Source organism: Fistularia commersonii, chromosome 1 (assembly GCF_037954325.1).
Source record: "Fistularia commersonii isolate RoL2024-O1a breed Wild chromosome 1, RoL_Fcom_v1.0, whole genome shotgun sequence".
In the NCBI taxonomy this organism is placed as follows: Eukaryota; Metazoa; Chordata; class Actinopteri; order Syngnathiformes; family Fistulariidae; genus Fistularia; species Fistularia commersonii.
Window position 1 is genome coordinate 26760242 of NC_141284.1, and position 17867 is coordinate 26778108.

General features: G+C 40.1%; 1 protein-coding gene across 1 annotated transcript in view; it reads left to right on the plus strand.

Annotated features, from left to right (window-relative positions):
- syne1b (spectrin repeat containing, nuclear envelope 1b) overlaps positions 1 to 17867 on the plus strand; it is a 170857-nt gene that overhangs the window by 44753 nt on the left and 108237 nt on the right. Inside the window, exons 26-43 of the mRNA XM_086157463.1 lie at positions 36 to 144; positions 945 to 1109; positions 1734 to 1901; positions 1978 to 2154; positions 4002 to 4142; positions 4228 to 4388; positions 5504 to 5654; positions 5848 to 6075; positions 7798 to 7896; positions 7995 to 8182; positions 9088 to 9211; positions 9381 to 9547; positions 11432 to 11585; positions 15204 to 15829; positions 15910 to 16089; positions 16228 to 16378; positions 16559 to 16717; positions 17017 to 17199. Of these exons, the coding sequence (XP_086013589.1) occupies positions 36 to 144; positions 945 to 1109; positions 1734 to 1901; positions 1978 to 2154; positions 4002 to 4142; positions 4228 to 4388; positions 5504 to 5654; positions 5848 to 6075; positions 7798 to 7896; positions 7995 to 8182; positions 9088 to 9211; positions 9381 to 9547; positions 11432 to 11585; positions 15204 to 15829; positions 15910 to 16089; positions 16228 to 16378; positions 16559 to 16717; positions 17017 to 17199 (3331 nt within the window). The remainder of the gene's footprint in view (positions 1 to 35; positions 145 to 944; positions 1110 to 1733; positions 1902 to 1977; positions 2155 to 4001; positions 4143 to 4227; positions 4389 to 5503; positions 5655 to 5847; positions 6076 to 7797; positions 7897 to 7994; positions 8183 to 9087; positions 9212 to 9380; positions 9548 to 11431; positions 11586 to 15203; positions 15830 to 15909; positions 16090 to 16227; positions 16379 to 16558; positions 16718 to 17016; positions 17200 to 17867) is intronic.

Genomic DNA, 17867 nt, shown 5'->3' on the forward strand with positions numbered 1-17867 from the left:
CACCCATTCCTCATATCCTATATTGCGTGACGCAGATACGCTGAGCTGTCCTGCTGGCTCATATCGAAAGAGAGCCAACTGAGGCTGCTCAGAAACCGGGCCAGTGACCCTAGAAAGTACGGCCAGGTGAAGGCCACCATCATGGTGAGTCCAACTGCACGTCAATAATCCCGTTTGTTGTGATCCCGGCAACAGATTTGTGACGGAGGAGATGAGATGGCTGTTGAGCCGCATTTTGTAATAACAGTGAATTTTGTTATAAACGTCCAAAATGTAATAACTTTTTCATTTCGTTTTGTAATAAAGCCGTATTTTGTAACAGACTGCCCCAACGCGTTTTGTAATAAATTTTGCCGCATTGTGTAATAAGTTATTACATTTTGAGAAGATTATTACAAAATGCACATGCAACTTTTTTTATTCTCTAGGAAATGTAATAACATGGTGCATTATGTAATAACAATTCTAAACCATAAGTTTGTTAATTGTATTCTATTTTACTTAAAAGTATTTGTAAAAGCTAGGCCTATCATTAGTATCACTGTATTAGCCTAGTAGCAGTACTTAGCAATTACTATCAGTACACGATTCAAAGGTTGCATTAACAGAGAATATTCTATAAATTCCATGTTATTACATTTCCTAGAGAATAAAAAAGTTGCAAGTGCATTTTGTAATAATCTTCTCAAAATGTAATAACTTATTACATGATGCGGCACAATTTATCACAAAATGTGTTGGGGCAGTTTATTACAAAATGCGGCAGTTTATTACAAAATGCGGCTTTATTACAAAATGAAATGAAAAAGTTAATACATTTTGGACGTTTATTACAAAATGCACCGTTATTACAAAATGCGCCTCAACAGACGTTACAGGTATTCTCCATTATAATGCTGCTCGGCCCACATTTTGTTGTTGTTGTTGTTGTTGTTGTTGTGCAGGAACTGAGGAATGATGCCGAGCAACAGGAGGGCAATCTTGGCTGGCTGAAAACTCGTATGGGCACGCTGATTGAGATCAGCACTGACAGCGATGCCCAGAGGCAAGGGAGCGCACTCAGCAAGCTCTCCTCTGATTTCAAGGGTCTTCTCGCCTCCCTCTTCGAGGTGGGTGAAGTTGTACCTCGTTTAACAAGCCGCCCCGTGCAATGCGGACGGTAGTCTGCAGTTAACCAGTTCTCCCTCGACCTGAAAGAATCACCTTGAGTGGACTGAAGCCCAAATCTGAAGGACAATCACAATTGATAGGAGCCATTGACAGGCCAAGTAGATCAGTAAGGGGTGGTAGAACATCTGTAAACCCCGTTTGCCCCAATGAGCCATCCTTAAAATTCAGACATTTGCAGATGATGTGGTTCTGTTGGCTTCATCAGTCCATGATCTCCAGCTCTCACTGGAGGATCATCAACTCCGAATCCCAAACCGCGGTTCTCAACCGAAATGGGTGGACTGGACCCTCCGGGTCGGGCAAGAGGTCCTGCCACGAGCAGAAGAGTTCATGTATCTCGGGGTCTTGTTCACGAGTGAGGGAACAATGAAGCGGGAGATGGCCAGGCGGATCGGTGCGGCGTCTGCAGTAATGCCGACCCCGTACCGGTCCGTGATGGCGAAGAAGGAGCTGAGCCAGAAGGCGAAGCTCTAAATGTACCCTGACCTATGGTTACAAACCGTGGGTAGCGTCCGAAAGAAGGAGATGGCTCCAATAAGATGTTTCTCTGCTGGATTCCCTAGGCTGAGAAGATGCTTCTGGCTGTGGGGGACTGCGTGCAGTTTAGGGAGGAAGTGCAATCCACTCTAGATGATCTTGTTCAGGCACAAAAAGAAGCTCAAGCAGAGGTCTCCAGAATTCTGGACTGTCCGACTGTAAGAGAAGCTCAACAACTACTGCTTGTTCACCAGGTACAGCTTGTAGCTACTTTAATATTCAAGGTTCTTGTCTCAAGGCGAAACCTAATTTCGCTCGCTCTTCGCCCAGCAACTTCTTAAACGGCTTAAGCTGAAGAGGAAGGACGTCCAGCAGTTGATCACCAGAGGCCAGCAGCTCCAGGCTGAAGAGGGCGTGGGTGAGACTCTACAGCAGGACCTGCACAGCTTAGAGAACACACTCAGCAAAATGGAGCAAAACATGGATTCACAGGAGCAAAGCCTGGAGGTGGGTGACGATAGCAAGGCTAGCGTTAAGTGAGCCGCCGGGCGCTAGCAGTCAGCAGCATTTTTGAAATGCTCAAGTTATAAATGTTGCTCAGAGGAACGGCAAGTTATCAGTGTCTACAAAGTGAAGAAATACATGTTTTGTGACATTCTCTGCAACATGCTGCTCCGATTTGTACGATTTCTTTGTGTATAAGAGGCTCATCTGTGCAACTGCAACCTCACTACCGTTCACTCGTGTCTCGCGGTAACTCTGTCGTCTTTTTATTTATCCTTGTTGGTCTCAGCTCATTCCTGCTGATTGTTTTTTTGATTTATTTTATTTTTATCATTGCCATTTTCTTTCTCTTTATGTTGAAAATAATATATGAAAATAATAATAAAACCTGAAAAGTGATGTTTTAATGTTTATTGGAAACATTCTTGCATGTTAAACAACCAGGTCGTGGAATTAAATCAATTCCAAATCAATCAAAAAGTTATCAAATAATCCCTCCTTATCAAAATATTCCTTTGTCTAAATATTCTTTATCATTTCATGTTTTTATTTCACTTATTACTGCATGTACCGTAATTTCCAGACTATTGAGTGCACCTGAATATAAGCCACACCGGCTAAGAATAACTAAATCAATTTGTGTAAATGTACAGGACTGTCTCAGAAAATTAGAATATTGTGATGAAGTTCATTATCTTCTGTAATATAATTAAAAAAACAAAGATGACGTGTTTCATGATATTCTAATATTTTGAGATCGTTTTTTTGCATTTTCTCAAGATGTAAGCCATAATCAGCAAATTGAAATAATAAAAGGCTTGCAATATTTCAGTTGATTTGTAATAAACCCAGAATGTACGTTTTTTTTTTTGTTTTTGTAATTGCATTACAGAAGATAAAAAACTATATCACAATATTCTAATTTTCTGAGACAGTCCTGTATAGGCGCCAAACATTTTTTTAAAAACTTTTAATTACAGGTAACCTCCACAAATACGTACTTCAAATGTTTTTTTTCCAAACACAGCTGATAAAAAAGATGAATAATAACTGCTATGTCCCTGCTCTGTCCTGCTCCGGCTAATCGCTATCTTGGTCGTCCTCCTGCGCACTAAAACCATTAAAGTCGTGTTCCTTGGTGTCGGAATTGACCGGCCTCAGAATTTCACGATAATTTCATGGGTCCGATGTGACGAAGCTAAAATTTTTGCTGTTGTGAAGCTCGTTAGCCTCCCAAAAAAAAAACATAAATCAGGCGCATCGTTGTTTAAGCCGTCCGTAAATAGTCTGGAAATGACGCTAAATGCTAATGAGAGCGCTTTGAATACATTTTTTTCTTCGTTTTTGGCCAGAAAGGATGAATTACACGCATAAAAAAAAAAAGATGTGATGTCCCAGCAGCTGCTGAAATCCAGCTACTGTAATTTCCGGGCTATTGAGCGCACCTCGATGCTAGCTGCACCGGCTAGCCGATAGCTATCTTGGGCTTCCTGCTGCGCACTAAAACCGGTGGCGGAGTTGAACGGACACAGAATTTCCTTGTCATTACATCGGTCCGATGTGACGGGGATAAATATTTTAGCGGCTTGAAGCTCGTTAGCCCCCCCCCAAAGAAAAAATTAGCTCTCCCGCTACTGTTAATAGGCTTGCATTTCTAAAATCGTAGCATCATGAGCCTGTATGATGCCCTTTGGGTTCCAATCATGAAAGAACTGAATCCAGAATTAGATAACGAACATTACGATGACCTTCTTCCCCGCTGAGACCAACGGTGTTTGTTTTATAGGTTGTCCTAATTAAGCGCCGCAAATTATCGATGAAGTCAATGTGGCTTGGGGTGTTGTTTGAAGGTCACGCTTGCAGCCTGGCAGGAGTTTGACAGCCAGCAGGAGGCGGTACTCCAGTTTGTGAATAAGGCGCGCTCGACGATGGACCGAGACCTGAACTTCAGCTGCCCGGAGAGCCTGGTTGTGGAACTGGAGCAGGCCAAGGTAGGAGATGTTTGTCCACCTGGTTTCCGTCATCGGCCCAGTACCTTCGGCTGGTAAAGTAATATTTTTCCGTGTTGGTAAACAGGTGTTGCTGAAGCAGTGCGAAGCGGAGGCCTCGCATATGAATACCTTGATGAGAAGAGCGACCGAAATCCAGCTGGGTCCGAAGAACAAGACCCTGCTGTCGCTGCAGGCCCGCTCCCTCACCGAGCAGGTCGACAAAGTCGAAGCCGGCCTCAAAAAAGAGTAAGATACCGAATGATAAGTAGAACTACAACTGGAACAGCACACCTCACCACTGTTTTACAGCTAGCATACATGTCCTGCACCATTCTAACATACTTCTCTGCTACTCCAGACTTCCTCACACAATACCAGAGTTCCTCTCTTGGCACCCTGTCTTACGCTTTTTCAAGGTCTCCAAAAACACAACGCAGCTCCCTCTGGCCTTCTCTGTACTTTTCTATTAGCATTCTAAAGGCTAATACTGCATCTGTAGTACTCTGTCCAGGCATGAAGCCATACATTACATTACATTACATTACATTGCATTTGGCAGACACTTTTATCCAAAGCGACTTACAATAGAGGACATAGGGACTGCAAATACACTTGCAAATACACGATGGAACAGGAAATATACAAGACAGTAAGCTTGGGTTAGTGAGGGTTTTTTTTGTTGTTTTTTTTTTGACAGACACACACACACACACACACACACACACACACACACACACAATGCATAGCCTAACTTGCTGCCAACTTGATCTGGGGCACCAGCACAGTAAAAAGTCCTGAAAGAGAAACGTTTTTACCTGTTTCTTGAAGGTTGAGAGAGATGATGCTAGTCTTGTTGCTTCTGGGAGTTTGTTCCACCACTGAGGTAGTAGAACTGAGAACAGTTTTACCTGAGATCGCTTAGAGTAGACCTGGGCATTTTACGGCCCGCGGGCCACATGCGGCCCGTTTTGCTTTTTTATCCGGCCCGCCAAGCTATTTTCTTTGAATATTTTTAATCAATATTGAATTTACAAACACCCGATTTTTTCCTTTCGTTTAATTTTGTGTGGATGATTTTATACAAAATACTATCAGTACATGTATATACGTGTATATGATCAGCAATGATTTTAAAGTTAAAATTAAGTGTCAAAAAATTAAAAATTTTTAAATTGCAATTTTAATTTTGTTCATATTACAATTTACACCCAGGTGGCCCGCATATAAAAATCAAATAAGAAATGTGGCCCGCCAGTCAAAATAATTGCCCACCCCTGGCTTAGAGCGAGCAAAAGGTACTGCTTATAGGTTTGTATTAACCTGCAAACTTTGTCCGTCTATGTTTTTTTTTAATGATCCAGTGTTCAGACCGTGGAGGAAATGAAAATCCAGTGGGATCGGTTTGGGTCGAGGTTTGAAGATTTTTCCTCGTGGATATCAGACAAGGAAAAGGAACTGGACGTCTTGAAGGGTTCGACTTTGCCTCTCGAACAACAGATCAAAATAGTGAAGGTACAGCTGTTCTTTATTTCACCATCTCTAAGATCCGGAGGAGCAAATGTCCGAGCAAATGTCAAACTAAGTCTTCGCATTTTTACAATTGAATTGTGTTTACACATTTTCTCGTACCGTTCAAACACACATCTCAATAGCTGCAAATCTCCGGAGGGTTTTACACTCCCAAGTATTTTGCAACCCTGTCCAGGCCGTTGCAGCAGAGCTTCAGGAACGCGCCCAGGTCATTCCTCAGCTGGAAGCAGATTCTCAGGAAGTGGCCCGGTTTGTGTCTTCGGGGGAGGCGGCTCGCATCAAGGCCCGTCTGACCCAAATCGGAAGGTACTGGGACGAGCTGAAGGAGAGCGTCCAGCAGCTGGATGGACACTTGGAGGAAAGTTCCTCCCATCAGCAACGCTTCCAAATGAACCTGCAGGAGGTGCGGTAAAAATGACGGCATTTTCTTACCCTTTTTCGCACTTTAAGGCGCACTTGAAATCAAAAAAATCTGCCCTGCGCCTTATAGGACTGTCTCATAGAATTAGAATATTGTTATGAAGTTCTTTATCTTCTGTAATGCAATTACAAAACAATAATGTCATACATTCCGGATTCATTACAAATCAACTGAAATATCGCAAGCCTTTTATTATTTCAATATTGCTGATAATGCCTTAAGAAACTCAAAAATCCTATCTCAAAATATTAGAATGTCATGAACATTTGTCTGACTCCGAAAATTAGAATATTGTGATAAAGCTCTTTATCTTCTGTAATGCAATTAAAAAAAACAAAAATGACTTTTTCACGATATTCTCATATTTTGAGATAAGATGTTTGAGTTTTCTTAAGATGTAAACCATAATCAGCAATATTAAAATAATAAAAGGCTTGCAATATTTCAGTTGACTTGTAATGAATCCAGAATGTAGGACATTTTTGTTTTTGTAATTGCATCACAGAAGATAAAGAACTTTATCACAATAGTTTAATTTTCGGATACAGTCCTGTATGTATGAATTCTTGTTGTACTTACTGACCTCCGACAAAATTCACATGGTCCACTGCGCTCCAACGTTTTGTCAAAATGCTTTAGTGCGACTTTGGGAAGCGACGAAACCACTCCGGGACGTTGTATTAAAAGTCGGTCCTTGGTTGAATGTTGGTCGCAACAGCAGACAACGTTAGATGACTAATTATGTAGCGCCGGAATACAACGTTTTTCCAACCTCACACCGCCTTCAGGTGTCCGCTATCTATCGCCGGCAAAGACAAACCAATCCGAAAACAGCACGAAGTACGCGTACCTCCACCACTTTTTGTAACAGCGGTAGATACTGTGCAGAATATTACTCTACATTTGTGTGAAACATGCTTACGAAGCGGAAGTCCAACTCGAGGTTAATCAGGGGTGGGCAAACTCCGGCCCGCGGGCCACATCCGGCCCGTTCCTCTTTATAATCCGGCCCGCCAAAGATTGATAAGGAATTCATACTTGACGTGAATGATTGAATGATTGGACTGATGAATATGGGAGCTCAAACAGGAGATTATTTCATTTTTGGAACGACTTGAGAATTTTCCAGAGCTGAATGACACAAATTGGCTTTGTGATGTAGCTTTTACTGTGGACATACTGACGCATGAATGAGCTGGACGTGAAGCCACAAGGGAAAAAAAAAGCGGTTTGTGCATGAAATGCAAGCAAATGTCTGAGCCTTCAAAACCGAGTTTGTTTTATTTTCAAAGTGAATGTTAGCCGAGTCTGATATGTACTGTTAACAAATGCGTTTTTTGTTTTTTTTTTTTACTATATGTATCATTATCTTGTGGTGACCCGGCCCTTCCGGCAAATTTTAAAAGTCAATGCGTCCCTTGAGCCAAAAAGTTTCCCCCCCCCTGCGGTAGATGATGGGAATAGAGCAGCAACATGAATGAATCAATGGTACAAAAGCCAGCAGATGAACTTTGCCGAGTAATGAAAACCAAACTGATGAGATAAATAAAGTTTGACTAAACTGACTGTTTTGTTTAGCTTTAAACATTATACATTTTATCATGCGCCTTATAACGCAGCGCGCCTTCCGGAATTATCGCGCCTTAGCATACAAGTCAGAGTTGGAAAAACATGCAGATGGACCGTATCCTCATTTGCTCTTAGATGCAAGCGTCTCTGGGTGAACTGCACGTGAAACTGGAGCATCCAATCAAATCCTGCACGTCGTCATCGGAGACCTACAAGGCTCTTCAAAACCACATGGTATCCGTTTATCCGCTCTCGCCGTGGTTAATTCGCTTTCTCTCTGTAAAAACATAAAACGTAACATCCCAGGATCTGGGCTTTGTATGGCTCCCCAGGACGTCTGCCAGTGTCTGGAACGTCTGAAGGGAACCCTGCTGTCCTTGTCGGCCGGCGCCCGCAGACTCCGTGACCGAGAGACGGCGGAGACGACCGTGACCGAGCTGAACGCGAGCTATGAGCTAAATCTGCAGAAGGCCAAGGAGAGACAGCGCGCTCTGGAGGCCCTGCTCTCCCTTTGGCAAAAGTAACGTGTCATTTGAATCCAGAGGTTTTTAATTGTAATTGTGCAACCAGAGCTCCCGGCTCGGAGCGTCGAAAGGGTTTTTTTTTTTTTTTTTGGATAAAAATCAAAATAAATAGATAAGTTATTTACATAGTAGTTTTATCCACGGTGCGGCTGGCATGAAGGGTGATACGAATATGACTTAATTTAAACATTTAAAGTGTTTTAAAGAGATTTTAAATGGATTCACTGTCATGGATTAAAATGGGATACCATTTACCCAATTATACGTGGCGGTAAAGAAGTGTTTTTGGAGGCTATCAGACTTTTAATTGCTCTCCCTTCAGCCGCAGGGAATCTTAAAATCTTAAAACCTCAAAAAGGAAAAAAAAAATCTCACCCACTTACTGTAAATTGCTATAATTCATCTGTATGTATGTTCATGACTGTGCAATATTTCATAACAGCTACATGTACTTTTTTTCTTTTTTACAGTTTTTTTTTTTTTTTTGCTGTTTATACAATATTCTATTATTTATTATAGTTATATTTTTCTTTTAACTCTGGCACAACAATTTCCTTTGGGATAAATAAAGTTGTTCTTATTTTTCTTATTCTTAAATTTATACACGGTTGCAGTGTAACGCATGCTCCGTTTATGATGTAAATTGATTTCATTGTGTTAACTTTGGCCTCCCTCTAGTTTTTACTTTTTATCATACTCTTGTGCACTCCTTATCTTTTGCTTGTTACTTAAGACCTTAAGACCTTGTCATATCTCCCTTTTTTATTATTTTTTTTAATTTTTTTTTTACTGTTTATACAATTTTCTACTATTATTTGTTATTGTTATATTTTTCTTGTAACTCTGGTACAACTAATTCAAGTTTTTTTCTTATTCTTATTATTTTTTTCATATGCTGCAGGTATGAGAAACAACGTTCAAACTTTATTTCCTGTTTGGAGAGAGCTGAATCTGCGTCCAAATCAAACAATCAGTATCTGTCCGCCGATAAAGCCAAACTCCGCGCTGAGCTTCAGGATTTGCAGGTAACGCATCCAGATATTCATGTGATTGGGGTTTTTTTCATCGGGTTACTCGGAGTTCCAAGGGTTACCATCAACGCTACAAGCGCTGAAAATGTAAATAGGTTGTAAAAGACACAAAAAAATAGTGTTAAGCACCAGGACACATAAAGACGAATGCTATTCCTTCCAGGCTGTGCACGTGGAGGTCCAGTCTCTTGGAGCTTTCCATTCTGACTTGGCTTCCATTGGGACGTCGCTGTGTCCCTCTGCTCCCGAGGAGAGAGTGAGGGAGCTGACGGAGGAGCTCGGGATCCTGCAGAAAAGATTGCAAATTCAAAATGAAGTCCTCCCCCAAAGGTAAGCCGTTACAATGAGGAGCACAAATATAGTAATTTCCGGACTATAAGACGCTACTTTTTTTATTTTTTCCGAGCCGCGGCTTAAACGAGGATGCGGCTAATTTGTGGATTTTTGTTGGGCTAATGAGCTTCACGCCGCCAAAACATTTAGCCTCGTCAAATCGGACCGATGAAACAGAAGAAGACGGCTTTCCTACCTGAGGCTATCAGACTTTTTAATTCCTCTCCCTTCAGCCGCAGGGAATCTCAGTGTTGCTTAAAACACTTTATAGCCTTGACTTGTTACTTTGATACTTAATAGTTTTATTTGTATTTCTTATTCTTCCCTCTTTTCTATACTGTTTATACAATTTCCTACTATTATTTATTATTGTTATGTTTTACTTGAAACTCTGGCACAACAATTTCCTACAGGATGAATAAAGTTATTCTTATTATTCTCAAACGCTTTTAGTGCGCAGGAGGAAGACCAGGAAAATGGAAAGAAGATGGATGGACTTGTGTTATTAATACTTATTACTGTATTTTCTGGACTATAAGGCGCATTGGGATATAAGCCGCACCCACTAAATTTTAAAAGATTTTTTTTTTTTTACATATATTAGCCGCACCGGATTATAAACCACAGATATCCACTATGTGAAATGAGATATTTACACACAAAGATTTTAAAAATGTTTATTTATATACCTTAATTGTATCCAACATGGCTGATCAAACACTACAATACACGATTCACGCTGATTATGAGTGGCTGCAAAAACATAGCTGTTGAAAAATATTTTGCGTGTCGTGCTGCGTTAAATATGCCAAAAATGTGTGTCTTCTTCTTTTCATTGAGCTCTTGCGTCTTGTTTTTGCACTTCCTGCTAGAGCGCGGCCATGGCTGTTAGCTAAGACAAAAATTCATAGATTAGCCGCATCGCTATATAAACAGCAAGGTTCAAAAAAGTAGCGGCTTATAGTCCAGAAAATACGGTATATTATTAATCTTTTTCATTAGCCGTGCTAAAGGCACTTTTCAGAATAAAGCATTTCCGTTATGGATTTGTGGATGTTACCAGTATGTATTTAATCAAAACTTAAAAAAAAAAAAAGAAAAGTTTTTGTAAATATCTCATGTTGCAACATGTTTAAACCTGCAGTTTATAGACAAGTGTGGCTTATATATAGTCCTCAAAAAAATAATAAAGGGAACACTTAAACAACGCAATGTAACTCCAAGATAATAACACTTGTGTGAAATTAAAGTGTCCGTTTAGGAAGCAACACGGATTCATTTTCACTCGTTTTAAGGACATTACATCAAAACTGGGTCAGCCTGTGGTGTGTTTTCCCACTTTCATTTTGAGTGTGACTCCAAATCCAGACCTCCATGTTGATACATTTGATTTCCATTGATCGTGTTTGTTTGATTTTGTTGTCATCGTATTCAGCTATGTAAAGAACTAAGTATTTAATAAGAATATTTCATTCATTCAGATCAAGGATGTGTTATTTTAGCCTCCCCTCTATTTTTTTGAGCAGTGTATGTACATATATATTAAACTTTTACAGGACGCTATTATGGTATCTTCCATTAGATTCAGGATTTTTTTTCGGGGCCAAATAAAGTGAAAATCTTGATCCCAGTCCTGTATGTGTAAAACTATATATGATTAATAATACAGAGTTAGTATAAACACAGGGAAGTAGCTCACCTGGCTAATATCTAAGACACTGGGCATGAAATTCAGCAATATTTGTTGTTTTCATGTAAACTATAACTGCTAATGAGCTGAACTTTAACCTTTTAAATTCTCAATTGATATGCAAAGATTGACCAAAAGTCTACAAATGCTCGTGAAACAGTCGGATTTCAATTTCTGTTTTTGCACCCTAGAATCCAGGAGATTCATAACCACGTCTCCCAGGTGGAGCAGTTTGACCAGGCGCTTTTGAAATTCAACCAGTGGAGCGAAACCATCCTTTCAAATCTGCACTCGGCTTCTCAGATCAACATCGGCAACCTGCAGTCTGCTACCGTGCAAGTAAAGGTAAGAAGCTCATCCTTTATCCAGCTTGGAGTGTTTGGAAATACTTAAATAAATACTAGATAAATATTTATTCCCCTTGAGTGTTTCAACCTTTTCTAAAATGAAATTATGGTCAATATATTTGGCTTTTTGGACTAAAAAAAAAGACAAGATAATGCTGTCACAGCAGCGCAATAATACCAATAAATATGAATATGGATATAAATACAAATATAAATTGGAGATAAAAGGATAAAGACATTAACAAGGATAGGAACAGATATTAGAATGACAATAAGATAATACTTTATTGACCCCAATTGGGGAAATTCATTTGTCACAGTCGTGCATCAATAACAATATCAATAAATATAAATAGAAGACACAATTAAAAGGATAAAGACAGTAACAAGGATAGTAACAGTTAACATGATGACAACAAGATAAGATAGTACTTTATTGATCCCCATAGGGGAAATTCATTTGTATTTATTTATATGGTTATTGTTTTGCTGCTGAGGCAAAACAATTGTGTTTTGTCTGATGGCCAAAATACCAAAATAAAATAAGTTAAGATAAGATAAATTTTTTGCTCCCGACAGAAGAAATTAGTTTGTCACAGCAGTGTAACAATTACACTAAATATATAAATATAGGTGTATATATAAATTAAAAAAATAGCAAAGACATCCACAAATAAATATACAGCAGTGATCAACAACATGGATAAGAATAGACAACAGAATGGAAGGAAAAAAACAAAACAAAAAAAGACAGCAAGGGTGAGAATAGACAGCCTGAACAACAAGGATAAGATAAAAAATATTTTTTTTCCATTCTGTCTATTCTTTTCCTTGATGTTATTGTTCTTCTCTCTGCTGTTTATGTATTTGTCTTTTGCTGTCTTCTAATTGTCTGTATTTATATTCATATTTATTGATGCATTTATGATGATATTGTTCTCTTTGATCAATAGTTGTAGTTGCTGCATAAAAAACGATAGTAAAATTATCTTAGTTTGTATAAAATTGGAAACAGACTTTTTGCTCGGTCCCTTGCGGTGCAAGATAAAATGTTCAAACTAGCGGGAGGCCAAAGTTAACAATGCAACCAATTTACATCATAAACCGGGAATGCGTTATGGTGTAAATTGATGTAAATGGGATAAAATATAAAAATAAGAATAAGAAGAATAAGAACAACTTTATTTATCCCAAAGACGATTGTTGTGCTGGAGTTACAAGAAAAATATAACAGTAATTAGTAATAATAGAAAATTGTATAAACAGTAAAAAAAAAAAAAAAAAACAGTAAGAAAAAAAGAAACCAAAAAAAAAAGTACATGTCGCTGTTATGAAATATTGCACAGTTATGAACATATATACAGATAAATTATTACAATTCACAGTAAATGGGTGATATTTTTTTTTTCTTTTTAAGGTTTTAAGATTTTAAAATTCCCTGCAGCAGAAAGAAGAGGAATTCAAAATATGTTAAAAATATGTTAGAAATTGCAATTTTAAAGAAAGCAGGCTTTCCTTTAAAATGTTGTTTTCAAATTACTGATACTCGCTGGATATCTGTTGAATTAGTTTGGTCATTTTAAGGGAGGGGGGAAATATTTCTGCAAAGTCTAATTTGACTCTAAATATTCTTGATAAATTTTACAGTTGCATGTAAATATGTTTCAATTCCATATGACAGAAGCTTTTTCTGCAAATTCTGCTTTATTATCCCTCATATTATGTTTTGACCCATTGGGTCAAATTGACCCTTAACATAATATGAGGGTTAAAAATGAAAAATAAAAATGTTTCTGGGTAAATATCTTATGTTACAATGCCGTACCGAAATAAACATAATGTACCGTAATTTCCGGTACATTGTTAAAGTTGCCGCAGAGTTTACATCTTTTAAAAATACGCATGCTCCTTGGATAATTGCTACTTGCTACTTTTATAAGTGAGATCGTGGTCAATTTAATTAAATACAACCGTAACATCCACAAACACGTATTGGAAATTCTGTTTTCCGAACAGTGCCTGTAATAGGATTAATAATAAATAGGACGAGGAAAAGTCCATCCATCCGTCGCTATCTTGCGCTAAAACCATTTAAGTCGTCTTCTTCGGTGTCGGAATTGAACGGTCTCATAATTTCACGCTCATTTCGTCGGTCCGATGTTACCAGGCTAAATATTTTGGCGGCGTGAAGCTCATTAGCATTAAGAAAAATCCCAAAATTAGCCGCGTTGTTGTTTAAATTGCAGTTTTTAGAGCATTTGGAAAAAAAAAGTAGCGGCTTTTAGTCCGAAAAATAAAGTTGATAGGACCGATTACGCAAATTTCTCTACTACAGGTGGTCCTCACTTAATGACGTACTCAAATAACGGTGACTTGGAGTTTTGCGATAATATTAGAATACGTGCGCTTATAATTGGCCTCTATTCGTGCAAATGTAAAAATTAAAGGGAAAAAAGGGTAATATAGAACTGTACAAATGGCCAAAATGTACAATGCCTATCATAAGTATTCACCCCCTTGGATGATTTACCCTTTTAGTGCTTTCATAAATCAATCATGGTATATATTTTTAATTCATTGACATTACTTTGTAGAAATCTGTTTCCACTTTGACATGAAAGAGTTTTTTCCAATGAATTTTTGTGCTAAAAAAGCCAAATTTTATTAACCATGATGAATACTTATGATAGGCACTGTATGCAAATACTGTACTCATTTTGTAATAAAGCCACATTTTGTAATAAACTGCCCCAACGCATTTTGTAATACATTTTGCCGCATTATGTTATGTTATTACATTTTGAGAAGATTATTACAAAATGCACATGCAACTTTTTTTATTCTCTAGGAAATGTAATAACATGGAATTTATAGAATATTCTCTGTTAATGCAACCTTTGAATAGTGTACTGATAGTAATTGCTAAGTACTGCTACTAGGCTAATACAGTGATACTAATAATAGGCCTAGCTTTTACAAATACTTTTAAGTAAAATAAAATACAATTAACAAACTTATGCTTTAGAATTGTTATTACATAATGCACCATGTTATTACATTTCCAAGAGAATAAAAAAGTTGCAAGTGCATTTTGTAATAACTTCTGTCTCAGCCTTAGTGTCTCTTTCCTACATTTTCTACTTTTTTTTTTCTATTTACTTCTTCTTGCTTTAGTAACAGTTTAGTAAAGATTTTTTTTTTTTCAAAGGGAATATTCAAATCTTTATACTATTTGAGACTTTAAAACACTTTATAGCCTTAACTTTGACACTTAATATTTGTATTTCTTATTCTCCCTCCTTCCTACTATTATCTATTATTGTTATGTTTTACTTGAAACCCTGGCACAACAATTTCCTTCGGGATAAATAAAGTTGTTCTTATTCTTATTATTGTAATAACCTTCTCAATATGTAATAACTTATTACATAATGCAGCACTTTATTACAAAATGCTGCAGTTTATTACAAAATGAAATGAAAACGTTATTACATTTTGGACGTTTAGTACAAAATGCACCGTTATCTCAAAATGCGTCTCAACAGCCGTCTTGGCTGGTGCAGTTCGAGGCTGTGTGATGAGTAACGTTTCATTTCCCATCTCTTGGTTTTGACAGGAAACCCATGCGTCCCTACGGAAGCAATCGGACGCGAGACAGAATTTGGAGCGTCAGGCGGAGAAGCTCTGTGAGATCTGCGACCCCGGCGACGCGCAACTCTTACAAAGCCGAGCGGACAGCGGGATCCAGCCTTATCTGGAGGCGCGGCAGATAGCCGAGCTCCAGTTAGAGTGTCTGGAAAGACTCGAGGCCTTTTTGCAGACCCACGGCGTCGCCGCCGGGGTGTTGCGGGGTTTGAGACAAACCGTGGAAAGCGCCGGGAGCTGGGATCGCGGAAGGGTGGAGGAGCTCCAGCAAGAACTGACCACCATCGTCCCGGACATTTGCCAGCTCGAGACTCTCGCCGTCAATCTCGACGGCGGCCTTTGCAAAAGCCACCTGTGCATCGGCGCCGACGGAGGGTCTCGTAAATCGTGCCGGATGCTGGCGGATTCGCTCAGCGCGGAGCTGGACGCGGTGAGGAACTTGCTGGGGACGAAGCAGAGCGAGGCGGAGGCCTTGGGGGCTCTCTGGACCTCGTTCAGACAGCGGAAGGAACAGCTGCTCCAAGCCGTGGAGGATCTGGAAGAGAAAGCCGATCGCCAGAGCTTTAAAGAACCCAGTCTTCTCACGCTTCAGCAGAGGTAAAGCGTCGACCGACATCGACCGATATCGGCGTTCCTGCGGGCGCGGGTGAATGAAGGGGTCGCTTTCGGTTTTCCAGGCTTCGGTTTTATAACCAACTGGAGGACGAGCTGCAGTCGCACCAGCATGAGGAGCAGTGGTTGAGGGAGAAGGGCAACCAGTTGGCCCAGAGAGATGCCGAGCTTGCTGGGGAGGTGCTGAGGGAAATCAGCCTGCTGGAGACCACATGGGAGGACACGAAGAGGCTCATAACGGAGAGGTACGGAAAAAAAATTTAAAAAACCCAAGCGCATTTCGTCTGCTTGGAAGCGGAAGCGGAGCACGACGGGGGAAATGCTAAAAATCAATCCACGGTGGGAGAAAACGCTGCCATTCAATTGATTGTTTTCTCCCACAGACAGGAGCAGTGTAATATTCTGCTGGCGTACATGAGAGATTATCAAATCCTGAAAACCTCCATCAGCACCAGTATAGAGGCTGCTGAATCCTTGGCGGATTTAAGCTCCATTCTGAAGGACTATGAGGAAACCAAGAGATCGCTGACCAAGGTCGGAAACAGGCCCGATATGTAGCTCCGTCGTCTCAACCGTCTTCAATGACATTGAAGTATCAGTCATTTACACAGTAAATTATGATATTTAAAATAATATTTCCCGGAGCGAAACTGACATCAATCCGTCCGCAGCTCATTGAAAGGCTAATTCGCCTCTTATTTACCCCTTTCCTAGCATGAAGGCGTGAAAACAGAAATGTCTGGCAAACAACACGAACTGGACCAGTTTTCCAACAAAGGAAAACAGTTAGTGATGGAAATGAAGAAGATCCCGGAGTGTGACTCTCAGGCGATGAAAAAGGACATGGAGACCCTGGTGGATCAGTGGCTGGATGTAAGTTGGCCTTCAGCTACAACATCTTGCACACATATTGGCACAGGAGCGGTTTTAAAGTCCAAAATATCAACTCGGCACTGCCGCCTCCTGTTAAAAGCTGCTATAAAACCATCAGTTCGAGTCCTGGCGACTGCAACATTCATGCTAAATGTTTTAGCCCAGTTAGCATTTCCAGTTAGCATACCCAAAGCGACGGGTTCAGTTGATATACATTCATCACGTGATTAGCAATTTGCTGGTTTGGGCCGCAAGTATCGCAAATGTCGTAAAGAGGAAATGCCGAATCCGTTCCGTAGGTGACCGAGAGGGTCGACGACAACATCGATCGGCTGAACCGGATGTTGCTCCTGTGGGGTGACGTACGTAAAATAAGCGAGGACGTGGAAAGCTGGACAAGCAGTTGCGTGACGGAGCTGAACGAGAGCCTGAACAACCTCAATGACAGTCAGAGGGTGTCGGCAAGGCTCTCCGTCTTACAGGTAAAAACGTTTGGCGACGTAAGCAAACGCGCATAATAATTCGACACAGAACGAAAAGGGCAAGAAATAAGAGAGGAGCTCTGGTATTGTATGAGGAAGTCTGGAGTGGCAGAGAAGTATGTTAGACTGGTGCAGGACATGTATGCTAGCTGTGAGACACTGGTACGGTGTGCTGTAGGGGTAACAGAGAAGTTCAAGGTGGAGGTGGGACTCCATCAGGGATCAGCTCTGAGCCCCTTCTTGTTTGCAGTGGTGATGGACAGGCTGACAGATGAGGTTAGACAGGAATCCCCATGGACCGTGATGTTTGCGGATGACATTGTGATCTGTCGTGAGAGCAGACAACAGGCAGAGGAAAATCTAGAGAGGTGGAGGTATGCTCTGGAAAGGAGAGGAATGAAAGTTAGTCGCAGCAAGACAGAATATATGTGTGTGAATGAGAGGAACTCGGGTGGAACGGTGAGGCTACAGGGAGTGGAGATCAAGAAGCTGGAGGATTTCAGGTACTTAGGGTCAACAGTCCAGAGCAAAGGAGAGTGCGGAAAAGAGGTGAAGAGACGGGTCCAAGCAGGTTGGAATGGGTGGAGAAAAATGTCAGGGGTACTATGTGATAGAAGACTTTCAGCCAGAATAAAAGGAAAGGTGTACAAGACAGTGGTGAGACCAGC